The 27161-nt window shown below is 41.7% G+C and overlaps 1 protein-coding gene across 1 annotated transcript in view; it reads right to left on the reverse strand.

Annotated features, from left to right (window-relative positions):
• Positions 1–27161, reverse strand: part of BACH2 (BTB domain and CNC homolog 2) — a 182311-nt gene that overhangs the window by 34624 nt on the left and 120526 nt on the right. Inside the window, exon 5 of the mRNA XM_036380552.2 lies at positions 9453–9707. Coding sequence (XP_036236445.1) covers positions 9453–9695 — 243 coding nt within the window. The 5' untranslated portion in view covers positions 9696–9707. The remainder of the gene's footprint in view (positions 1–9452; positions 9708–27161) is intronic.

A 27161-nucleotide genomic window follows, 5' to 3' on the forward strand; every position in this document is an offset into this window, starting at 1 on the left:
CACCCAGGTAAGGTGAGCACCTCCATCCTGCCCTGACCATCCTGAGAAATGCTGCAGCTAGTCCAACAAGCTCCAGTGCCTTATACAGAGGGAAGAAAACGAGACTGAAACTGGCTGAGGACTGGTGAGCTGGAAGCTCTGGGTCAGGTGTGTGGGCTGCTCTGGGATCAGCAGCTGTGCCAGCTGTGGGTCGGTCTGTTCACCTCCACGTGAGGTAATGTGAACCAGAGCATTTAGAGAGAGGTAAACATTGCTGAGTGGTTCACACAAGGTGATTTAATCATCACTGACCCGATGCACAGACCTGTGTTGTAATTCCCATCTGATGCATCAACTTCCACTCCAGCATGTGCAGAGAGGTGATGACAGTATTTTATCTGGTCACAAGAGACCTCAGAAATCTACTGCTGAAGGTTTTATACTGCCATTATTTAACTTCAGAGCTGATACCTCTCAATTCCAGCTGTTTGGTGACACCTTGTTTATATCAGTGTTACTGAAAGTTTTAGTATTGCAGTTTTCTGACATTCTAGTTCAGCTATGGTTATTTTGACTGTGGACCCCCAGAAAGGAGCAGGGTACCATTTAACTTCCAAGTCAACTTTCTCCACAATGTCTTTTAAAGGCTTCTAATTAAAACAAACAAACAAACAAACAAACAAACAAACAAAAAAATCCAAAACAAACAAAAAAAACCCTCTACTTCTGTGTGCAGGGAAACAGACACAGTTAAATGCATACTTTGATGCCATCAACTCTTAGAAGGTCAGATTAAGCAAAAAGAGAGACAGAAAGGTTGACTAGCAAATCTGATCTATCTTCTTTTAGGATGTTGAACTGCACTGAACTACACCAGTACTGAGCACCAAATTTCTTAAAGGGGTGTCCAAATTTTGTTGCTCTCAAAGGCCATTTGCCTTACAGTTATGAAACAATGTGCAGTCATACATATATCATTGAAGAGTTTGTTGCTAAAAACCCATGCCAAATTTTTCAGTTTATTTTAATCTGACTTCAAAACAACTGCCAGTGGCTTCTCTTGATATCTTTCCCCAGTAATTTACAACATGCTTCCTAGAGAGATGCCTGATACTGTCTTTTCATTTAAGTCTTTAAACAGCCACACAAACCTCCTCCCAAGTGTCTTCAGAGAAATTAAAACTCACTTTTTTAAACAAACCAAGCCTGAGCTAGATCTGTAGTTTCACCAGCTACAGCTGCTCCTATTTATTTATTTTATTAAAGTAAACAAAGTACCCAAGGACAAAGCTTTTAGTAGTGTTAGACCACACTGGGACTCAGAGGTGTTTGCTGGATGTCTCTTGTCAAAATGGGACAGATGAAAATTCATTACAGCACAAAAATACTGGAATAAACCAGACATTTTGCTCTTCAGAGCTTCCATCGAATTTAACAGAGTGTTTGTGTCTACTTCTTCCTCTAAAAAAATCCAACCCTGCAAAACTCACAAAAAACATCTCATTCCCAAATCCTAGTATGATTCCATTGCCTTCTGCTCACCTTAAACCCATACTTCACTTCCAAATTGAACCATACTTCCTAGGCTTAATGTTTGCTGACTGCTGCAATGCATCATTTGAATACATAGCATATTCCACGCCATAACATGCTCAATTTCATTAGTAGCTGAGAAAAACAGTCAGTCTGACAATATTCACCAGGGAATCCTTGTCAGAAAGTGCTGTATGAAGATTAAAATCTTATTTTTTGGGGGTCTTGGGAACAAAACTTGGTACTGTAATCAGAAAGTACCTTAGAGGTTGTGGTGTCTGATGTTATGAAGCTGAAGACAGGTGTCTTCACTGGACCTTACCTATCTGTTTAGTCAAATGCCCAGCCTGTATTTCTGGACTCTAAAGGAGCAGATACCTGGTTTGAGGTCTTTAATGAAATTGAAAGGGGTTTTTAGATAAGAGAGAAAGCAAAGGTAAGAGAATTGTAAGTGGAGGGGGTGGAGAGGGAGAAATCTTTCAGTCTGCAGGGCCAGAGTGCTCAGAGCTGAGGCACAGTCATGGCTCAGCCATCTCATTTTCATTCATATATATTTGAACACAGCAAGCAAAAACAAAAAACCCAAACAAAACAAACAAACAAAACAACCCACCTCCTGTTATGCATTCTTATTGCTTCTTCTTGTGCCCTTAACGTAGGACTTACTATTCAAGCTATCTTTTACATTTTAGACCATGTTTGTTATATTTGACCAAGAAAGTTTCCACACTGCAAATTGCCTTTTCACTAGCAAGTGCAATCACAGTCAATCAGCCCAACTGATAGTATAGGGATAAAATGTTTCTAAAATCATGGAATATTCAGGGGAGTTAGAAAGGAAGGATAGGCCTGGTAGGCCCTGGGCAAATGTTGAGGTACGCCATGGGAAAATGTTAGGTTGCACTTGTATAATCATTTAATGACTATGATAAATGATATGATTGTTAGATGTGATGATTGTTTGGTAACTGGATATAATTATTGTTTAATCATAACAAGAATCATGAGAAACAATGTTGGGGGGGTTGATGGAAATTACCATCAAAAAAATCCATGCTTGGATGAAATCAATGTATACAATAGAACAATATAAGTTTAATAATTTATATGTAGTTATATAATGATAAGGCTATAAAAACATGTTCATCCTGAACCCATGTCGAAGTCAGATTTGGCACCCAGAGCTCTTCAATAAAAGCACCTGCCAGTAATTATTCCATTATTATGTTTTCCTGAACACTAACACAACTGAACAGTAATGGCAGGTAGGATTCTAACAGGGGCAAAAAAATTGAGTGCAGTTATTGCAATGGTGAATTTTGTTGTGTGCATTCATCTCCCGATCCCCTTCCACAGTAGACTTTCATATGCCTACTGGAATACATAAATAAATTGCACAGCTACTGCCGAAGGGAGGGAAAGGAGCTATTGCAAGATTTTCTCTACTTAACATGCATGTATACATGACTTCTGTTTTGCTTTTTGAAGCCTAAGCTCTCACCACAACACAGATGTATTTTGCTTTCCTCCACCTGAGAAGATCAGAGAATGTTATGAATAGCAAGACAGCCCTCATCAGAAAATAATGGAAGTTACACTATGCAGAATGAAAAGTATGTGGCTAGTTTCTTCATCACACTTGAGGCATGAAAAATCAAGCAGTGCTGGAAGCTTTTGCAGTGATACATGGATGGAATTTCATATCACATCTTGAAGATCTCATTTCTGTTTTATTGCTCACCTGCTAGAAACAAAGTACATCGTTTGCACCTTGTATGTGCTACATAAGCAACACACATAAAACATCAGCCAATTCTGTCTCATAGTTTCTCCTGAATTAGAGTCCTGTCATGTCAGACTTCAAAGAGTACCCAAATGCTCAGTTTTACTCTCAGTACAGAGCTGCAGCCTCCAGCCATCCCTCTGTGCGGTCACTGTCAGCACTGTGGGGCAGCATGAAAAATAACACATTCCCTGGGAGGAATTTAACAAACCAAAGACCCAACCTTCTATCCATATGAACTGATTAAAGTGGCATTACTGAGGTAAGGTTGAAGCATAAGTGAGTTTGAAGCCTGATGGAGATAACCCTTTTCCACCACAAAAAGCTCTGCAGATGAAGGGAATAATGGCTTTCAGGTTCTTCCCACCTCCTGAGCCAAAGCAGAAATAATTTTGGCCAGTGCTGCAATCTGTGAGGAACATCAATGGCCAATATAGTCACATAAAGAGAAAGCCACATTACTGCTTTCTATTCTCTAAGAGCTAACCTTAGCTACTCCTAATATCTCCAGGGTGCCAACGAAAAAGGGTCTTTTGTTGTTCCCTACTGTGTTAAACATCCTTCCAGCTGGGAAATAAACTTCTTGCCCTCTTGCTCCTCTCTTCCACATTTATCACTTCTTTCACTCTATGCTCCTGTGCAGAGAACTCCCGGCTCAGTCCCAACACTCTTCAAAGATATTATATTTATACATACAAAGAATACAAAGAAAGGAAAAAGACAAAGTAAGAGAACACTTTTAATTTCTAGAGAGATAAAAAGGAATAGTAAGTGCCTTTAGCCAGCAGGGTATTTAATAGTTGACCTCCTGCATCCTGCCTTTGATTTTCTCCTCATCACAATCATCTCTAGTTGGCTGATTCCCAGCATTTTTCCCTCAGGCTGGCAGGTTGGCATGGATGGTTAGCAGCTGCCAGTATTTCTCCTCCCTGTCAGCTACGAGCCATGCTAATGTTAGCTGCCTGGCTCAGTCCCACCCAGAGTGCTGCTGCCTGCCTTTGCCTTCCAACACACTCAGCTTTCGCCAGCCTTGAATCCCAAATCCGAGGTCCTGTCCTGCCTCTCTCCCTGCAAAGCTTAATCCACTGTGTGAGGGAGTTAACAAAGAAGCCGATGACAAATTTCACAGGACTAGATCCTGTGGGGAAAAGGCAGGTTTTGCACCAATGAAGGAGAGAGAATGTGGAGGAATTCAGGAATTTACATCTATTTTGAACATCATTCTCTTAACAGCAAAGGAAAGAGCTGTGTGGACAAATCCCACAACCTCATCCTAACAGAGATGCTACTTCCTTTTGCACCTTGGAAGACTTGGACACCACAGATAGCTCAGTTTAATCCTTTTGTAAGAAAACATTCCCAGCAGACAGCTCATTGCACTAAAAAAAGTCACCACTCTGAAACAGACTCAAGAAATTTGAGGGCTACAGGTAAAACTAACCAACCTACCAGGGAAGCAAGTTTCTAAAAGAACACAAAGGCTGGTATCAGACCAGTCCTAAAGAAAGCTTGGTCTGCTGCTTCAGAAAACCTTTGTTTAGGCTTTTTTCCTTCATCTGAGAGGAAGACATTTGGTGCTCTCATGGATGGTGAAAATTTCTTTCAAGTGTAATTTCCCAAATCAAAAAAATGCAAGCAACGTTGAGAATATTTCTAACCTGTAGGAATCTAATGCCACTGGGGACTTTTACTTGTTGCTGTTTCTATTTCTGTCTTTTCACCATTTAACTGCACCCGCAGCTTGCAGAAGTGAATTCGGTGTTTGCACAGAAGACGCTCCCTTATCCAGTGCCCAGCTTTCACTTGCCCATCCAGACTTGCTGTGCACTTCCATTAGCAGAGTTAGGCAGGTAATAATAGCAGATAAAAAGCCCATTTGATGAAGCACTGGCTCCTTCTCAAGTAAAGTTGAGTACCACTACAGCATGAATGACTCAATCATCTACTCGAGAGCTATTACTTGCAGTGATGAAGCAATGTTAATTGGATAAAGGCCTGCTGCCAGCTAATATTGGCATGACCTACAATACCCCTGGCTGACAGCCGTGTCTCTCTCCATCACACCTTTTTTTGTAATCTGGATGGGAAGTGGAAACCATTAAAAAACCTCGTAAGTGCCATTTAACTTCTTATCATAAATTAAAAACTTAATTAAGTGCCTTGTTAGAGGAAGGAAGACCAGTTTTTGTGATTAAATAAAACAAAACAACAGTTAGGGGTATGGAGTGAATAACCAACTTTACAGCTTCAAACTCAGTTCTTTGAAAGTACTAATTCTGGGTTGCTTTTAACAGCACCTGCTAGAGGAAAACTGCATTAATTGCTGAAAAACACCCTGGGTAAAAGCAGGCAAGGTTCCAGTTGTTTGGCAAAACTGAAAATGAAGAAAAAAGCATAGAAGTTAAGAGCTAATGGGGCCCTCTTTTATTAGCTGTAGGCAGCTGAAAAACTCCATTTCTCTAACTTGCTCTGAGGGCTGATAATTCACACACCATGGCCACATCTGAGCTCTTGCTATTATGCAGCTGCTCTGGGCAGCTTGTCTACACACTGAAATATGTTGCCTTAACAAAAGGTGTGGTACAAAATCAAATTACCAAGGCCAGCACAAAAGGATTTATGGAAACTCTTCAATCAGTGCAGAATTAGCTCCATACTGACTTTAAGTTGATTAAGGAAAGGTTTGAACTGAGGCCTGTTAAGACATGCTTGAACTAACCTGAAATGTCTAACACAAGGTTTCGCAGTGGTTTAAAACCCTCTAAATCCAACTAGTCCCAATTCTGTGTGTGCACAATGTCTCCCTACTGAAATGACTGGTGTATTGTAAAGACTGCTCTTGCTTGTAACTGGATATAAACAAGAAATAATGTGAAAAACATCTGTTCCCTGTTTAGCTAGACAACAGTTAACAATGTCTGGATGCCAGATTAACAAAATGACCCCAACATGCTATGAAGTAAAAAAAAGTCTGCAGTTTAGACTTCAGAGGCAGATTTACTGCTTTGAATAATCAGAAGTTCTTTTCTTTGATGTTAAGCTTCCTCACACCAACATAACATGAATGTAAAAGCTTTATATATAAAGCTTTATCCAGCTCCAACATCAAACCTTTGACAAATAATAGTAACAACAATGCCCTTTCTCCACAACGTACTTCAGCAGTTTTCAAACTATGCTCAGATTTAAAATACAGTGTTTGTGTGGCTGACTTAAAAATAGCTCTGTAAATTTATGAACAATTGTTTCCTTTGGAGAAGTTCTGAACAGTGAAGACTACATTTAAAAATTCTTTTCAGTATCTGTTTTTCTATATTATACACCAACATAAATTGTCTCTAAGCATAAAAAAGTAGTTGTTCAGGATATTCACATTCAGCTTTTCTTTGAAATTTTTCCACTGGAGGAATAACCCCCTCCATGATATAATAAGTCAGTTTTCCCAGATACCTTAAGAAATAACTCACTGCTGCTGGAGTTCTGCAGACTGCAGACTGAAAACAGTAGCCTTGGGAAGCGTCCTTAGCTTGTGAAACAAAGATGACCCTGCTAACTTCTTTAAATGCCATATAACTAAGATGGTGTTTCCTCTGCCTTATCAGCTTTTAAAAAGCAGGAGTGTTTCAGTTCCTCTTGCAGGGAGCTCTGATGCTGTTGGAGGCACCTCCCGTGTCTCTGCACAGGCACCTGCCAAAGCGCCCAGCGCTGTGAAGCTGAGCAACACCAGAAGCAGGGATGTGCATCTTAACCAAGGAGTAACTGAGAAATAGTGAGGTGCATCAGGCTGCTCTCCTTATCCCAAGTGACTAGCTTTTGTGAGGAAATGATTTAGCTGACCACCTCACACACAGCTATTTCAGAAAAGTAGCCATAAGAAAACTAAGATTCAATGCGTTTAGTAGCAATTAATTTGCATGTGGAAAATAAAATATTTGTACAAGTAAACATTGGTAACTGTCATTATCTCTTTTAATAGGCCAAGAGAGTTCTTTTCCAGGATGAGAAAGTCAAAGCCCTTGTGCTCTAGTAGCTCTTTTGCTACTAATAGAAGCATGTAGCAAAGTAGCAGTGTTTGCCTTGGGTAAGGCATGACAATTTCAAAGTTCTTGGAAAAATCTTAAGAACTAGGTTCACTACTTCTGCAACTCCACGAGCTTCACTGGAGCCATAAGAACAGCCACTGTAAACCTAAGTCACAAAAATGTTTTGATCTTTCATTGAGATACATTCTAAAATGTAAAGCTCTAATACTTCATGTATTTGAAGAGGATTCACTTAAATAGAAATGATTTATGGTTGAACTGGAGGATTTTTTTTCTTAGACAGCATCCCATATAAAACACATAGAAAGACAAACCTTTGTATTTTAAATCTTTAGTGTCATATTAACATAGGACTGGGTGACCAAGTGCAAGCACATCATGACCCCTCCACTGGCCTGCAGCTCAGCATCTCACTGCTGCTGGCATTAGAAATCTTCTAATTTCCAATCTACTTTTACTGACAGCCGGTTGAAACCAATCAATGCTTGAGCCACTAGTGTCTTTTGGCATTAGAGAGAAATTTCTCCTCTCGGCTGTTTCAGCTCCTCTGCCTAACTAGATGTGCTGCAGCACATCTCAGTTGTCACACCAGCACTATGAGCCTGCCATGGTCCTTTCTTCTCCTCCTTTAGGCCAGGCTCATTCTTCTGAACATCTCAGTCACTCTTCTACGTGCTTATTTGAATGTCATTACTTTTCTTTATGTAACAGGATCTGAATTATACACAGAGGTTTCACTAAGACTTCATAGAAGAGCACTGCAATTTCACACTTCTGTACCCTTGGGCATGTTTTGTCACTTCTCTGCTCCTACCCTTACTTTGTGGCAAGAAAGCCATGCAACTGACTGAGACTTGATTCTTCCACTGGAAATTATTAGTGGACACTGCAGAATCAAAGTGTGCATCCTAGCAGGTCCTCTAAACTCCTATGCAAAATGTCTGGGTTGAATGTCTTCATGAGTAATACTCAGTGTCAGGACTCATGAAGTCACAGCCAGTGACCTACTTCTAATGCTCTCCAGCTTGTGCTGTGACAACATTACAACGCTGCTGAAGTCTCTGGAGAACTAAACCAGAGGGGGAAAAATGATGTGTGACATTTTGGGACCTGTTATCGTTTAAAAACACACCATGCCTCCTCAAGGGCGTTAAGCAAAAGACGGTGAAAAACCATCCGTATGCCAGAGCACCTTCCCACTGAGCGACTGCTATGCAGTACAATGTCCTGGGTACATTGTCACCCTCCTCATGCCACCCTTCCCAGCTGGAGACACTGGGCAGGCAGTGCCAAGGCAGCAGAGATGCTGCCATCAGGCATGCACCTCCCCTCTGTGGGCAGCAAAGCCACCAGCGTGCCCTACAGTAGCTGTGCTGTCACAGCTCTACGGCTGTGAGGAAATTACAGTGGGGGTGGAAGCCAGCCAGTGAGATTCTGTGATAAAATAAAGTAAACTTTCCAGTGAGGTATGTGTTTTCTACGTCCCTGGGTTTCCTGCTGTGGGAGCTACGCTGCATGACAAAACCTCTGCTTTCTGACAGACTGAGTTCATGGTTTCTTGGGGGAAAACACGGTTAAATCCCAAACTCTTTATGAGGGGAGCTGTGAGGAAGCCAGACTGAATGAGGAGCAGGAAAGGGGAAAGAAGTGGAATAAAGATATGAGCTGCCAGAGAGGGGTGGACAGCAATGAAACTCCCAACAACATGACAGCTCAAATGATTTTTCAACAATAACCTGCCATGTAGCTGTCACATCACTCCTTTCAAATTTCCTGTCTAGAAGAGCAGAGGAATATAAGGGTCCTAATACTGCCCTGAACGAGGCTACGTAATGAAATGTTTGGGTGCAATTCCTCCAGCAGCAGTGACAAAGGCGAACTGAAGCATCCTAAAGCTTCACCTCCATCATAAGGCTGGCATGGTGTGAACATGTCCATCCTTCAGTGATTTGCAACCCAGCCAAACATGAAAAGCACATCCTGAGCCGTGCTGGGGCAGCCACTGACACCTGTGCCCCCCTCCCTTTGGGCACCCCAGCAGACCACAGAGGTTTTCCTCCCCAGGAGGAGGAAGGGGCACCCTGTTACGCTGGGGCATGGTGACAATACCGTACCTCTTCCGGCAGGCTGACCACCAGGTCATTTTCCGTCTGCCCAACCAAGGCCTGCAAGAAGTACTCGCTGCAGGCAGCCAGCACAGCCCGGTGGGCGCGGAACTCCTTCCCCTCCACGATCAGCGTCACGTCACAGAGAATGTCCTGCTTCCGCTGGTCATTTAAGCAGAGGAGAATATTGGTACAGTGCACCGTTGACTCATACACATACATGGGGGAGTCAGTCTTCTCATCCACAGACATGCCGTTCACACCCTGCAGGGCACAAGGGAGAAGAAAGCACAAACAAGGTGGTGAGGAGCAGCACGGTCCCTGGGTGAGTACGCTATGGGGAGATTCAGCCCAATATCTGGATACCTCAAGACCACAGCCAAGCAGCCCGTTAATGCTTAAATCCAAGAAAGTTCCTAGGGAAAGACACCATGATTGATACTGGTTTGATGCCACTGGATTTCACCCTGTCATGCTTGGATTACCTACTTGCCCCACCAGCTTCCCCCCTCAAAACCAAAATAGGGTTTAGATAGACTGAAAGGTGCTTTTCTTCAACCACCTACTATGCATCTCCAATTTCCAGTTTAGTAATGGCAATAACATGGGGACATTGGAAATTTTAGAAGATTTTAGAAAAAAAAAAAAGCTAGAGTAACTGTTGGGTTTTCTAATGGTAAAAAAAAAGGGCTTTGTGCTTGCTTCTGATATTTTCAGATCAAAGGGAAAAACCCCTCAAACCCCTAGGTCTGCTCTCCAGCAGACAGGCAGCACTACACAGTCACACTGAAGACCTCAGCTCAAGTAAAAGTCAAGGTGGAACTCTACCTGACAAAGACAAGCCACTGACTACAGCAACTTACTTTCTCAATCAGAATTTTAAGCCTTAAGAGGGAGAGAAAGATATTTAGCAGCTCCAGAAGAAATCTGTTTCCATGCATGGCTAAAGCAACATGCCTTCATCAGTGGCTTAATGCCATTTACAGAAGAGTAGATCTTCCCGAATTCCAGACCCACAGACCCAAAAAATCCCTTCACCTGAATGGATGTGCAGCCCCAGGCAGCCCATGGGTGCTGAGGCTACTCCTGCTGAGGATCTTCTGACTGAAGAGCAGAGGTTGGAATGATGTCAGAGGTTGGAATGATTACACACCCATTGCTACTGTCTGAGTCAGGGAAATTCTCTGTCTGATGTTCTGCAGTTCCTGACACATGTAGAACTGGTAAAGCCTCTGAACATGGAGACTGGATTTGCAGTGGTGATGGTGGAGGGAAACAGCTCCCCCCAGTACCCCACACTGCATGAACCCCCTTTGCACTTGATACACTGAAGTAATTAATTTACTAAAAACATCTTCCCCAGCATTAGACCAAATCCTTTTTGCATTATTTTCCCATTTCAACTTCTCTGAGTAGGAAGGTGTAAAAGCCTGTGACTGAACAGACTATATATCCCAAACCAAACCCACTTGTTTTCAGACTTACATGGGGAAAAGGATTATTGGTATGTATTACTCTACCTACTGCTGAAGGGAGAGTTGTGCAAGTTCACAAACCTGCAGCGTTTCAAAGGAATTATTTTTCCTTATTGAGAACAACAACTGCCTTCTGAGAAGTAAAATTCAGAGGCATCAAGGGCTAAGGATAAGATGATGGTATTTTGGTAGAGTACTGCTGCACTGTAAATACCTGACTACTGTACCAAGTAAAAGCAAAAGTCCTCCTCTGCTACTTTTTAATGTGGATTGTTGCAGCATTCTCCTCTGCTAGTGCAATATACAGGCACATCACTAAACACAACATGACTTCAAACTATTTCTCTTGCTGTGAGTTCAAACTAGGTTACCATTTTCCTACAGCGCCATTTGAAAGACACTAATCATCTAGACAAGAATGGATAAGAGGACACACTTGTTACTTATATTGACTAAACTTCTCAATGGTGTTCATCTTCCCACCTTTTTATGAGTATTTTTAAGCCAGTGGCTATGATGACTCTATACAGGATAGGTATTTTTTCCAACAGAGCAAAACTGTAATATTACTGGAAGTCTTAATGGAATGCTTACAGATTCTCTTTTACTGGCATTTTCAATCTTTATGCTGACTCATGCTACACTTTTGAGCACTCAGCTGAAATGCTTACATGAACAGAAAAAAACCCACAACCAACGGACACAGATTAGCTCTTCAACAACTTAGCACGTAGAGAGAAGATACATAGCTGCTAATTGATCTGCGTGCAGGCAGGGGAGGGAGACACTTTGGGGGGGGTTGAGTTATACCAGCTGGATTTCTTAACTAGAAATTAAAAAAAATAAAATTCTCTGTATAAATTGAGACTAATGAGAAGAATTGACAGCAATCATGCTATTAGCACTCCACCAAGGTAAAAGAGAAAATGACAGCTCATCTCACTCAGAGCTTTCTGTATAACTAAACTCTGATGCTAACGATAGCACTATAATGATGTTCTAAGTGGTCACTCTTGCGTGCTATGAAATGAAAGAGTTTACAAGAAGAATCTAGTGGGAAAACCTGAGAGTTGCAAATGACAATGCAAAGGGGAAAGCAGTAAGTTTTTTTCCCCCCTTTATTTTCCAGGCATGTCTTATGCCTGTAATATCTCAGATGATGAAAAAAAGGACAAGAAACCCGACACCTGGCAGATAATGAACAGCACATCAATTATATTTTCAGTGCCTTAGAAAAAACCCACCAAACCCCAGCTAGCCTGAAATTGCAATCCTCTCTTACAGTAATAGTGCAATTTGTGTGAATCAAACCCCGAATTACTTAGTTACTAATTAGTAATTTCTCACTTTTTAACTACAGCTCTCATCAAGTGTATTTTTAAAAAAAAATTGCTGCATGTGCTGTGAAGTGCTGAAAATACCATGGTGTATTTCCCCACTGGTAAGCAAGCCTGTCTCCTCTGCTAGGAAACCTGAGTGGTGCAGTCCTGAGATGCTGGGGCTGTAAATGGCACCTGTGCTCCCAGGAAGGACCTGCACCCCGCTGCTCACATCATCATACTTTCCCAAGGCTACTGCTGTGACTCCAGAGGCTTCCTGAAGGTGGGTCCTTGCCATTCACCTTCCCACAGCCACTGAGAATCCACATGGATGCCCTGTCTGGCACCTGTGACCTCAGCCTTCCACAGACTTCCCCCTGACCGTGCCCCTGACCGCTCTAGGAAGCACCCAGAGCTCTGCATTGCGCACAGGGAAACTGGGGCTGGGCTACGGCTCAGGACCATTTATCAGCTTTTAATTTCAACAGCAGTGATTTACAGTTTTTCCTTTTCCACGGTCTGCCATTGACCACATGACCTCCAGACGTGAGGTGTTTCCTCTCCAAGAGGGCTTTATCCTGCAGAAAAGGTGCAAGATGGTGAAACCCTCCACTGGGAAGTATATTGTTCATTTTCACAGGGAAAGGGTTTAGAGGGCAAAGAGAAAAGGTCACTGTAGGACTTTGGCATGTAGTAGCATGAACATTAGAAGAATTCAATTCTTTTTTTTCCTCTATCCTTGGAATAAAAAGACCCAGGGATCTGGTATTATCTCTGAACTCTGAGGCAAGCTGGGCTGCAAGCCTTTTACACAGTGTTAATTCAAACTGCATCATTTTTTGCTGAATTCAGTATTATGCTGAGTTTGCAGAACCTTATTCATGGAAATCATTGCTACACACTTCGTATTTCTTCAAACTGAAAAGGGAATGTCTTAGCAAGCCTTTCTCTGGCTCAAAAGAACATGCTGTGCATTTGTTTGCATATAGGTCACCATGCTGCCAGAAAAAGCCTCTATGAAACAAAAGTTTCCAGAAACTGGCATGAACTATTGTGGGCAAGGAAAGCACCATTGAAACCGAGCCAAAAAAGTTGCTGGTAAAGGCCAGCCACTGCAGTGAAGTGAAATGAAAGGTTGCTTACAAGTTCCTTCCATGGTGATGGGTGGAAGATCCCACCAAACCCTTCAGCAGGGAGGAAGCATACAAAACCTTTTAGGAGACTAAAAATGTTGCTCATGGAACATCCAAATCACTCTGGTTTGCAGCACATTGTCTGTACTGGCTGGCGCTCATCCAAAACTCTCCAGGAACTCATAAACACTTTGACTGAGCTGCTACCAAAAATACATTACCTATCACAAAAAACCAGCTCCTGCCTCACAAGACTGGAGCACAGGCAATGTGGTGTCTGTTTTTAAAGAGAAACAGGAGGGGAGAGAAAATCTTATCAAGACACACCAGAAAGTCCTGCATCAGAACTGGGCCAATTATGTGAAAAGGTAAATCTCTATCATGGCAGAGCTACAGAGCACTTAACCAGGCAAATTATCATCGTGACAAAGCAGCATGGCTTCTGCAAGGGGAAGTCATGTCTCTGATGGGCTCTATTAGAATTCCTGAAGTGTGTCAAATTAGCAGTGAGGAACACTGGTACATGTAATTAGTGTTGACTTTCAGAAATTCTTTGACAAAACCTTTAGAAATGGCTGTTAGAGAAACTCAGTTGCCATAAGCCGAGAAGTTGCATCAGACTGGAAATCACTTAGGATAAACTGTATTCCATAGAGGAGGAATGCAGGGACAATTTTCAGCATGTTAGCAGTGAAATTTCTTCAGAAGCTGGCTCACATCTGGCTGTGGTCATGCTGCTCAACGTGCCCAAGCTTCTCTGCTCTCTGGAGCTACAGCAAGGCTGGGCACACTTAATTCTAGGATGGCAGACTGCCTGGATGTACATACAGGGTCCCAACAGCAGCCTGACACTCCCCCTGCAAGGTCCATGACGTGATCGAGCCAGACTCGGAACAATTTGAAACAACAGAGGTTTAGACTGAACAAGGAAAAACTGAGGAACAAGTTACCTGGAGAGGTTGTGATACCTGACCATTGAAATAAACCAAAATAGTACCCCATCATCATAACAGGATGGTTTTCTAGTTTTTCCTTGAGAGATTTCACAGTCACTGCAATAGAGCATATGTACAACTGACCACTGCTGAACGTTACTGGGCAAAGAATTCACTCCATATGTAAAAGGATTAATTACTCCTAATAAAAATATCTAGAGCCACATTACTGAGAGTACAAGTTTACATGGGATGAATATTTACATGATGCAGCATGTATATTCCACTGTCCAATTTCCACAGACAATACTCCACTGTCCAACAACAAATGTCCTTGTATTATCCATCCTTTCTGACCTACTAACCACTGTAAAACCCCAAATCTACTGCTTACTAGACCTTTGCATCCCGTGTCCCCAGCTGTGGGAGACAGCAATGGACATGCTGCCTGGTGCTCCCCTTTCTCAAACAGGAACTGAAGCTGTGTGGGACCAGGTTGTTGAAGGCAAGCAGCAAAGAACATCTGTCCAAAGATTACATGTGATGGGTGTCACTGACACCAGGAACTCCCACAACCCAGTGACTCCAGCAGAGCAGCTGGCTTAGGACATGAGAAGCAACACAATGCTAAATTCAACTAATAAAAAGGTGTATAAACTGCAGCAGCAGCATCTTTGTAGTCTGTCTGTGGCAAACCACCAGCAAAGATGGGGGAAAAGAGGGACCTAAAGGCATTGTCTCATCCCCCTCCTTGTACCCTAAGCAATGTAAACAGGACATCACATTTATAACAGAGCACAGAGGACTCCCAACAACTTCACTGCAAAGGTCTAAAAAGGTTTATCAGTTTCTCCTCATTATGTCTGTAATGCTACATTTTAATACAGAAGCCAACAGACAACACTGTGATTCCTCATTTAGGAATTGCAGTGCCTGAGCTGGTGTAAAATGAACCACAGGTTTTTCTTGGAAGCATAAGCTGGAAATCACATTTTATGTCCTGCTATGCAAGGCAACTCCCAACTTTCTCCTTATCGTGTTAAGAGAGGATCAATACTGAACTGAGAGTATTTTTAGTTCCAGTTCACATTCTCTCAATCAGCTCCACTAACAGCAGAAGAATCTAAGGAACAGTTTCAAGTGGCCAGCTTGAACACATCTAAGGCTCTTTGGTCAGCAGTAGCTGGAGTCTGCATTACAGATTTGCACATAAATGTCTCACAGTATTTCTGTTCAATGAGATTCAGGCAGAGAATGTGAAAAAATGCTCTTTTGTTCTGACATTTTCTATTGTTTTTTTCCCTCCTAACAATTTAGCAAAAGGTACTCAGAAAAAAATGAGGAGAATGATGATAAAGTAATGAAAAAAAGTTGAGAGCAGCTTGTACTTCTGACAATTGGCAGCAGAAGCACATCAGACTTGACAGTTTTTAGGGATAAACATGCACTGTTTTTAAGTGGCAAGTGGGAGGAAAATAATTTTCCAGGCTTCCTTCCCCATCTCCTAATATTTTTTCTATGAAAAGACTAGTTCTGTGTAATCAACACTTTGTTTTTAAAGAAAGTTATCAATAACTGACACTTCAGAGCTCCTAAAATGACCATGCTTATAATTGGTTATTACGATCTCTCAATTGTAGCTATAACAACAAAGGATATGATTATATTGTCACTGCTTTCCTTTAAAAAGAAACTATTGAAAGGCCTAATGATTAATTCACCATTTTTGAGAGCTCATTGTAATGACAGCAGACTATATACAAAGGTCTCTTCAGTGAGCCCATTATTCAATTAATAAATGCTGAATACTGAGCAGTCATAGTCATATGAAACTCCCAAGAATTGTGCGAATTTTTAACCAATTAATTATCAATTACAACATCATAAAACACCAGCACAAAAATAGAAACAACGAAATTTAATTATAGATTATTCTTCTTAGTTGCCGCAAATACTACACAAGACTGATTTTGATTAATAATTCATACAGCAATAAAGTATCAGGAAAGATAATTATACTGTGCCACAATTCTCACACTGATTTCTGTAATTACAGATTACAACAGTGTTAGCAATTTAAAAAGGTTAGGGAGCAGTAGTAATTTGCTATGTCATCCTTAGCAATATTAATGTCTTCTTCTCTGAGCACCCCAGATAATTGAAAATAGACTTGCGGGCCGCCAGGCTACATGGGCTTCCTCCTGCCAAACATACTGTGGGTGCCAGGGCCATTAGCAAGATTGTCTTAAGAGATGAACTTTTCACAGTGATCAAGTAGCTTCTGCTGTAAAGCAGAATGTACATGGACAACTGGAAAAGACACTGCAGAACATTCCTGACGAGCAGCTGCAGACGTGCTGCTCCCGAGAGTGATGGCTGGTGCTCCTGACCATAGTGCCTTGAAGAAGGACCTTCACTGGACTGTGAGTGGGAAGGGGGACAGCTAAGAGAAACCCAGGGAGAATTTAACCATGGGCCTTCGAGACAGGCAGGTCTGGCTGGGCACACAGCAGGGCCCTGCAGATGTTTGCTAACGTCTCCTAAAGGCAAGAATTCCTGTTGCCAAGGAGGCTGCGTGGCTCCAACACATTGAGCGTCCACAGCCCAGGGAGCACCCTTGGAATTGCTGAACAGCAGAATAGCAAGTGCTTCAAGGAACACAAACTGGTCCCCCATGGGTTACACCACAGGCAGTGGGCAGAAGAATCAATGCCTGAGCTGGCTGCAGGGCTGGGCCATGAGCACCATGTCTCCAAGCTTCACATGGATTCCAAATGGAGATGAGAATACTGGATACACCTTCCTTAGCTAAACTGACAGGGATAGGGATGTATCCTGCAGACTGTGGAATGGCTGTTTCTGAACAGCTCATTTATCATCACAGTACAGAGGCTTTGATGTTGAAATTAAGTCCCACTGCAAAGTCACTCACTGTTTTTCTTATACTAAACTTAGACCCTACAGCACAACTGGATAGATACTGCGCAGAAAAAAAACAAAAAAAAACCTACCCAAAAAACCCCTACAAAAGCAAAAAAAAAACCAAAAGAGGGACTCTGATCCTGCAGACCTTTAAACAGAATTGCTGAATATAACTTTAATCTGTAGCATTTTTATTCACAATGGTTTTGCTATTGGTAGAATGAACACACGAGCAAAACTGTACCACAGCTTCATGTCTACACTGAATCTTTTTTTTCTTTAAAGTACTGTCAGGATGCCTGTAGTCTCCGTGATGAATGTTTATTTAAACCCCAGGTGTCTAGTCTAAAGAAACTGTGCTTCAGGTTGTTCAGAGATTGGTACCACCATGATGAGTCAGGGATTCCCAGTGGAGGTTGCTTTGACGAGTCCAAACAGATTTATGTTCCATATAGAGATAAAACCTATTTCTCGATTTCAGAGGGTTGTGCTGCTATTGTTTCTTGAGAGAGTAACCCAGATGAACAAGGTAATGAGAGCTCACATTCTTTAGGGACCTTAGTTAACATGCAAATAATGTTTACACACCGTATATGCATTGACCTATAAATTCTATACAGGCCTACTAGGCAAAGTATACACATGAATGTTTTTATGACTCAGTAAAAATTATATAATTATACTACTAATTTTCATACACTGAGTGAGTCAGGCTTAATTTAACATGAATTTTCAATGTTCTGTAAATAAACTGATGATGCCCTCAGGAAAGAGGCACAGTAGATGTGTGGGGGAAGACAGATTCATGGAATGGTTTGGGTTGGAAGGGACCTTAAAAATCATCTAGTTACTATTCCCCTGCTGTTGGCAGGGACATCTTCCACATAGACCAGGTAGGAAAACAGGAGGAACAACACAAAAACTGTCTGCTATCCCTATTTCTCAGAAGCTACTTGACTGACATATATGAACATGGAAAGTGAGAAACATAGAACTCTTTCCTGACAAAATCTCCTCTCACAGCTTTCACATTGCTCTTTACAGTAGCTGGCCACGGTGAAGGGGACTGGAACTAAGTCTGCTACTCAAAATAGCTTATTCAAAGCAGAATGGGGAATGCCCAACACTGAAACACTGCCAGGAAACCACCAAGCACAACAAACAACACATTATGTTCTTCTGAAGTAGTCAATGGTTTCAGGACCTTGGAAAAAGACATAACCTTTTGGATTGTTCTTGGGTGAGCTGGATTGCCAGATTAAAGAATCTGAGAGGGAAAAATGAAACAGTGGTTTGTTTTTATTTTGCCTTCCAGCTTCGTAAGCTCTCTGAAAAAGTTTAAGGTCTCCACACAAACAGGGGCTGGAAATTCTGGCAAATGCCCACTGCTTTTCTTGCTTTAAATTACTATTTGGGGGTTTTGCTTGAGGAGTGATACAGTGTTATGGCTTCCCCCTTTTTCCTAAACCTTTAAGTAATTTATGTGTACTGGTGTGGGCATATGTGTCCATATATGTGTAACTCACACTGCAGAAATGCCCTCTGAAATGATGGAATTGCAGATGTACAAATGGTTTGTCAAATATCCAGGTCACTTGCCAGTACGACAGTATCTCAGGATGGTAAAGAAGGTGCCTCTGTATTTGACATCTCTTTTGTTAGCATGACTATGACAACAAAGGCACAGCTGATATTGCCCTAATGCCACCAAAGTTTGGAAACTACAAATTATGAACAACAGCACTGTGCAGGTCCTTTCAGCAGCCTTTGAATGTCAAAGATTATGTTAACAAGTTATTTGTATAAAAATAATTAATTTTCTTTATGTTTATTCTCAAGCTTAAAGCTCCAGTGGAATTCAGTCCTGAAGCTCTGTACTTTAAATTTTGGTTGCTATAAAATGAGCATTGTTTTCACTTTTTAAAAAAAGAAAAAATTAAAAACCAAAAAACAGTCACAAAAAAAAATCCACAAATAAGCAAACAGGAAAGTTCTCTCTCAAAATTTTTTCTTTTCCTTCACTAAGCTGTACTAATTACTGCTTTTCCAGCCTATCTGCAGAACCAGTGGAAGCAGTTCTATCTGCTTGAGAGGCTATGGCCAAAACCACTGTGAACACCTTTGACTACACAAATTGCAGAGGCTGGGAAAGCAACCTGATCCCATTTTCTCCTGTCATACTGCATAGTTGTTATGGGAAAAATCTGCTCTCTTTGCTTCACCCCCTAAAATGCAAGCTTTTCATCTTTGCTGCAAGTCAGCAGGTGGTCAAAACATCCTTCATCCTTCCTTGGGACACAAACTGGCATGTCCTTTGGAACGTGTCTGCAGTGATTAATGTGTGAAGAGCGGGGAGGCATGCAGTAGGTCACTGGGTTAAATTTGGGACAGACTTGCTTAGGGTGTTAACTTTGCACCTTCTGCTCTCAGGAAAGAATACAGGTGCTGCCTTCTCCTAAGAGTGAGCCATTATCTGTCTGTGCAGTGCTTTCCACAACCAAAGGGATACCAACTATAACGTTCTCCCTTAAAAACTGAATGAAAAAATGTTTCTTTACAGTAGATCATAGATTTTTGACTAATCTATAACAAATAAATATATTCTAGGGACTACTGCATTAGGATCCAGAGATTTACACTGAATCTTGAAAGTACAATCAATATATGCAAAAAAACCTATTTTCACATGTTTTTATAATGATCAAATGATCAGAAGATGACTGAAATGACTATTTAGAAATTCAGAGCAAGTGCTAAGGGGATACCTGGATTACACCAATGCGGTTTTGATCCTGCAAAGATCTGAGAATTGCTGTTTTGTTATCAGAAGGTTTAGGCAGGAGTTGTAAGCTTTCCCACTCTTCTCAGAGTCTGACATATACCTAGGTGCCTACTTTAAGTCCCTTTATCCATGGACGGGCCCTGATTCTGGAACTTGAGTGCCTTTCCTGCTGTAGACAATAAATCACCCCATGGAGAAAGGTCCACGGAAAGCAATCAATTCTGCTGCCAACAGCTACCAGACTACAGCCAAGGTAAGGCGAGGATGTGAGACAAAAATGGACACTTGGACATAGTGCAACTGCAGTCTGAAGGAGCCCAGAGAAAAAGAAAAGATTTGATGTATTTGGGTACTCGTTCTGAGGGTTCGTAAAGCCAACATTGCATCTGGATCTGTAGTTTCTTACAGGACTGCAAAGCCAGCAGAAGGCAAACACAAGCTTTCCTTCTCCTGTAAGATCCAGAAGAGTTTATGAAATCTTCTTTGCCATGGTAAAGAACGAGGGATTAAAGCTACAAAGACTGCTATACGAAGTACTTGGATTTTATCTTTGTTTGAGAATACTTGCATTATTTGTTGAGCTTTTCATGAAGCTTTTTGAAGCTTGATTTTTCTTTACCCCCACAGAACTACAATGTACTCAAGCACACTTAAAGCTGCAAAAGCTATCAAATCAAATCAAATCAAATAGGAGATTAACACCCCAAACCCAAAACTAAGCCACGCTTTATCCCAGGGAAACAGAGTGGCTTGATGATTTCTGTTTGAAACTCTGTCATGGGAGTTTTAATCTCTGGGCATTCCTTATATGGTTCACAAACCCGAAAGGCAGAAAGGACCACCTACTCTGGCCTCCTAAAGGCAAATCAACAGCTGCTTTTATCACACAGACGTGCAATCCTGACAGAGCAAAGAAATCCAGTGAGTTTTTTTGACAGGCTCTCTCTTCAACTGTTACTGGAATTATCTGTACCTTTAACCTCCAAGTTCTCTCTTGACAGATTCTGAAATAGCTGTTCCACTATTTTACCCTGGACTGACGTCAAGATAAACCAGCCATCAGTTCCCTGGGACATCCCTTTTATCTTTGTGAAATATTGGAAATACAGTTGGCAGCCCTCCAATTTTCTGGAATTTCCCATTTCCCAAGATTTATTATAAATTACCAGCCACTTAACAGAGCTTTTCAGCTACTTCCTTTAAAATTCCTGGATGTAAAAGTTAGTAGGATATGAGAATGTTTAATTTCAACCACTCTTGCCTCCCAGATCTTCCTTTGTTGCCGCAAACTTTCTCTTCTTTCTATATTACTGCACAGGATGGACACATCCTCTTCCACAGTTTCAAGTACAAAAAACACCTGGGGAACACTTCTGCCTTTTCTATTTTCCCTTTTTGGGTATTAAACTAATAAATGTTTTATCACTACTTGTATTTCTTCATTTAACCAGAATGGCTTCTCATTAGAGTAACTTTTTTGTTATTGATGGCAGTGTAAAATCCTAATTTTGAGAGCTGGCAGAAAATTCTTCAACAATTCCCAGTGCGTTCAACGCTTTTTACTTTAAATGCAATGTTATGCCAACACAACAGATTCTAACTTTGGAAAACATCTTTTCCAATTCTGAGTACAGCACATGCATAAATTCATAATCTCCTAGTAGATGATGTACTCTGATTGCACAAGGTCACTGAACAGGATTTGAGACCCTGTGATTCATGTTATTTAAGACTGTCCACATATAGTACTGTCTGAAAAATTGCTTCCCTTCTTGCTTCATTTTCTCATGCAACAAGTCACAAACATGTATTTTCCAGTCCATTTCTAAGAGGACCACTCCACTCTGAAAATCTTTTGGATTCCTGCTCAGGTACCACTCTCTCCAGTGCCTCTCCCATAATGCTAGAAACCTGCCTAATAAAATGTCAAACAAAGCGATTCTTGTGCAATCCTTATGGTTTAGACTTACATATACTGGTTTAGAGTTACACCAGACTTACGTAAGGCTGGTTTATGTGGTTGGGTATTCACTGCTGTCACTCTCTCCCTCTATGGTTATTTACAGCCCCTGTCTGCTCATTTATCTTCAAGGGGAATGTAATGTTGGTAGAGAAAGAGGCCACCAAAATCAGACATTCTCCACAGTCTCTGCAGACCATAGCTCGGAAACAACAAAATCCCAAGCCTTGTCCACCCTCAGTAGCATGGCGAGTGCCACCTGCTGCTAATTCTCCTTTTCCTCTCCATTCACGAGGGGGCAGACACTCCAGGACACCTTGGCATATCTGAGGACAGCACAAAAGGAATTAGTGAGGTCCTTGTCTGCACAGTGGCAATCACCACTGGCACACTACCTTCAGGACCATGCCAGGTTTGCTCAGGACTGTGTTTTGGGCAGCTGTGACCTATGGAAGCTTTGCTCGGCTGATGAAATGTACACCCATACCTACAGTCTGGACAATCTTTAAAAGAGAATGTTTTCTTTTTTTCAGAGAAGAAAAAAGTCTGTATGATTTTTCTGATATGAATTGAGAAGCTATATTCTCCACAGATCTTGGAGACATGCAATTAAAGACTGTCAAATTTGCATGCACGCAGGATTCAATTGAAGGCTGAGCAGGCGATGTTATAACATTTCTCACTTGACTTGACAACCTTATATTCTTTTAACAGCTTTTGTGCATAATTTCCTTGCTTTAAACAAACTGAAGGTGCCATTGTGTAACCTGACCCCTGAGCTCACGAGGGTGAGGATGAGGGTAGGAGCAGGAGATTCCTGCTTCCCAAGCAGAACTGGCTGACCATCACTGGTCTGCAAAATCCCACCCGAGCAGTTTGCAACACCACACCAAACGCAGATGGTGGAGCAAGCAGAGCACAGGTGCTCCTGTTTTGTTAGAAACCTAACCTTTGAGGAAGAATTGAGCAGAAGCCACTAGCTGCCCTGGGCTTCCCTTAGCAAAATTTCTTGTTGGCCAGAGGTATTTCCAGCAATGACAGCAGTGTCCCCCCCACTCCACTCTCCAGCTGAGATTTCATGATTTTGCTCCACAGCATGAGGGCACCAGAGCTTTAGAAGAGCTCAAAAACATGCTGAATGTTAGGAAATCAACACATAATTTCAAGCTTTCTTTTTCTTTTTCTTTCCCCCTCAGCTGAAACCCTTTGGTGGTGGTTTTCCAACAACTGTGTGAGAGAACATCACAGTAAGAAAACTGTGACTCTGTGCACCTCAAGTCTGGAAAACCTACTATGGTTCAAAATAACACTTCATAGAGTGAAATTTCTTAGAGTGAAATTGCAAGACACAAGGCAGCCAGTCCTGTTTCTGCTGCACACATAGAGTAAGAGGCATCAGGAGGTCTTCATGCAACAGGACGTAGCTGACACATTCCAGCACTTACTTTTGAAGGTGCTGAGTGCCATTAATCTATGCCCTTTAATTAGATTTGAGATCCCTTGCAACAAGCAGGATCAAGCCATAAAAGCATGAGGACAAGGAGATTAAACTACAGATTAATAATTATATAGTATAAACAATCCAGGATAAAATAAAACTCTTATGCTCCACTGGAGATTGGCATGTTTATGTATAAAGCGGGAGATCTATAAAGCTCATTGATTAGTATTTCAAACGAAACTAATCTAAAAGCATTACAAATTATTAGCTGAAATATGTAATACAAACAGCGTGCTAGGAAACAATCAATACTTCTCCCTGCCTGCAAACCCCTAGAGCAATTTTTGTGCTAAAAAGGAGACCAGCCTACATGGCAAACTCTAGTGCTTGCCAGGGAGTTTGTCTCATGTAAAAGAGAACAGTCCTCAATGTAAAAGCAAGCAGGCTTTTTTCTTACTTCTTCCCCCTCAACTTCTGCCTATCCTAAATGTACCTAACCTATATTGCAGACTGCAATAAAAAATAAATTAATTAGAAAATCACTCCACAAGCCTTTCTAACTAAATGAATGAAGTTTGTTTCTTGGACTGTCGTAAGAATGTAAACATTGTTATGCAGGACCAAATCCAATCTTTTTAGACAAACTTGACCACAAAGAGACATAGCTTCAGGAAAAGAAGAGACAATTTTGAGCTATCAGACTAAATGAAGATTTTGCCATTAAGACGACTGGAGTCTTGTAGGCTCAGTTAATTCATATTTATCAGAGGTCAAGATCAGGTAAGTCTATCCACAGATTCATGCCATTACCTCAAGAATTTAAAGTGCGAGTTTAAAGACACAGTTTGATTATATGCCCAAGGGAACGTTAAAATGCTTTAAATAAATACCTGTTGCTTGATGAAATACAGGACAGCCACCACTGGATTATGAATGGCATGATGCTATTCCATCATAGCATTCCCTTCTCACATATAGTGTCTTAAAAGCAGACACGTACGTGCGTGTGCCTACAGTTATATATGTGTATGTATATATATTTATATATAACCATACATATATATGTACATATATATCTCCACACATATACATATATCTATATACATGCACACACATATGCACAATGTTTAATTACTATCTCTTAAAAATATGTATTATTATCTTTGTGTGTCTCATGTCATCTGGCACAAGTTTTTCAAACATTAAAAAATGACATGTCTCTTAATTAAGAGTCCTATCAACAGAGCAACCCATCCTTATATGAAGAAGAAATGCTCCTTTTACTGTAGAAGTTAGGTGTCTCAGTATTGTTTGTGGCCATTATTCCACACATCTCTCACCTGAAGTACATATGCACACATGCATTCTTCTCTGCTACATGTGGCAAGAATTTTTCCAGAAAGAGCACAAGAAACAGGTGAAATTAAAACCCTGAAAAAGATATTTGTGCGAATGTTTTTAGTAATAATAGAAGAGAGATATGAAGAAAACCTTTGAAATGGGAAAATCCAGAGGCAATGGTGAAAAGTTGAAAGGATGGGGAAGAGCCAGGAGCAACATCCACAAGGAGACTAATAATTGTGTTATTATGGTTGTGTGGAAGGGTTCAAGAAAAAAGGAGGGAAAGGACCTGGGTTACCTTGGAGACAGAGACTGCTGAAGAGGCTAGGGGATCATGGATCAAGAGCTACTCAGAAGGAAAGGCAGAGGAGGGATGGCTGGAGAAGTTTCCAGGGAGAAAGGTCTGTAGTAAGGGGGCAAGAACCCAGTCCTAGCTCCATTGCTTCCAGAGAGGCAGAGGGGCTGGAGTAAGAACAGGGAAATGAATTGTGAGAAAGAGTGGCTATTGTCCAGTGTTTTCAGTGAGCAAAAAGAAACTGAAGAAGCTGAAGAAAAAGCATTGCATACTACAGTGAGTATGTAGGGCTGTTGGGAGGGAACAGAAAAGAGGGCACAGGCAGCAGAGAGAGAGATGTTTCACTGCCCAGAACAGAGAGGGGAACGACTGCCAAGGAGCTTGAAAGAGCAGTGGGAATGAAGGCAATGCCGAGAAAGAAGATTCGCAGAAATTGTCTGTTCTCCCTCTGGGAGGTGGGATGATGCTGGGAGGTGAGGAGAGAGAAAAGTCACAGGCACTCAGAGAAGCAAACAGGGAGAAGTGTCAGAATGGAGAAGAGATGAGAGGGGAGAGGTAATCACTGGTGAGAGGCTAGAGAGTGGGTGAGGACACAGTGCCAAGAGATGATAATCCAGCTGATTAGAGAATTAGGCACAAGAGATGTCAAGCAAAAAGGCACAGAACAGAAGAGGCTATGGATGTGGCAAGAGGACCCTGAGCTTAAAATAAAACTGTCAAGCAGTCCAAATACACCAGCCATGCACTTGCCCTCTGCCTGCCCCCTCTCTCCATTGCACCATCAGGGATCAACTACCTTATTACTGCAGGGAACAAACAAAAATACAACTGCCCTCAGGCTGATCCTGAAGGAACAACAGAATAGGAATAAGGAGAAATAAAAGCAGGCTGGCAGTAGCTGCCTGTGGATAAAAAGGAGACCTTTAGCACAGCTGTGTGGCTGTATTTGATTTACGAGAGCTTCTTCATGCAAAATGAGCGAGAGCAGTGTAAATGGCTTTCTAAAGAAAGCCTGGTGAACAGCAATTCCTGCACATTAGAAAGAAAGGAAACGAGGATGTCCTGGGCCAGACCGGAATGGCTCGGGAGCTGAGGCTCCTGGCTCAGGCACACAGCACAAAGGCACTGGCACCTAGTTGTGCCCAGGCAGGAACAGCTACACCCTGCAGTGCCAGGACTCAGCTACTCAGCCCCCAGCACTTCCTTAGGCAGCTCTCACCATTCTGATTTGAGTGTGACATCCCTTTGTAATGAAGAGGCTCGGCTCCTCAGGAAAAGGACTACCAAGCACTGTAAAAATCCTGCTCTTACTGACAAAGATGTCCACTTCCAATGTAAGGAACAAAACACAGTAGTCTGGATTGCACACTACACGTTTTTGTAAATGTTCTTTTGTAGTAGCTAGTAATTAATCTTGTGTTAGAGCCCAAGAAAGTGCCTATGAGTCTCTAAACTTGCAAACAGCTGGAAAATGCCTACTTAGGCTAGAGCGCACATCTTTGAGTAATTCCTATTTGCTAATTACCCTTTCAGAAGCTGCCAACAGCTATTCTAACATTTTGCTAACCAGGGAGGGATACCACATCGCATAATCATGTGAATTAACAACAGGATGGTGGTGAAGAAATGGGATAAAAATCAGGTAGTTGAGAAAGAAATTAAAACTAATTGATTTGCATAAAAAAAACCCTACAGTATGTAAACACCATTTCAGAAACAAAGAACATGGCTGGAAAACAAGTAAACAAAAGTGAAACCAGCATTTGCAGAAGTTGTCAGAGTAGATTCCTTGTCTTGGTGACAGATGAGATGAGACTTAAGCCCAGGACCCCTTACAAATGAGACTTGCTAGTACTCCAGTAACCCACTGCAACCAAAGCAATATTTCCCCCTGCAACACAACAGATGTGATTCAAACTGGCAAGCCATGGCACATAAAAGCACAATGCCCTCCCCTGCTCAGCACAGTTTTTTGCAATATTCATTGCAGGGGCCCAGAGGGAATTCCAGCTCACGGTGTTCAGAAAGCTCACTGATGCTCCTGCACAGCAGAGCACAGCAGACCCCCCCATGGCTGAAGGGGCACCAAAGGGCAACAAGCAGTGCTGCTGGAGG

Source organism: Molothrus ater, chromosome 3, assembly GCF_012460135.2.
Source record: "Molothrus ater isolate BHLD 08-10-18 breed brown headed cowbird chromosome 3, BPBGC_Mater_1.1, whole genome shotgun sequence".
Classification (NCBI taxonomy): Eukaryota; Metazoa; Chordata; class Aves; order Passeriformes; family Icteridae; genus Molothrus; species Molothrus ater.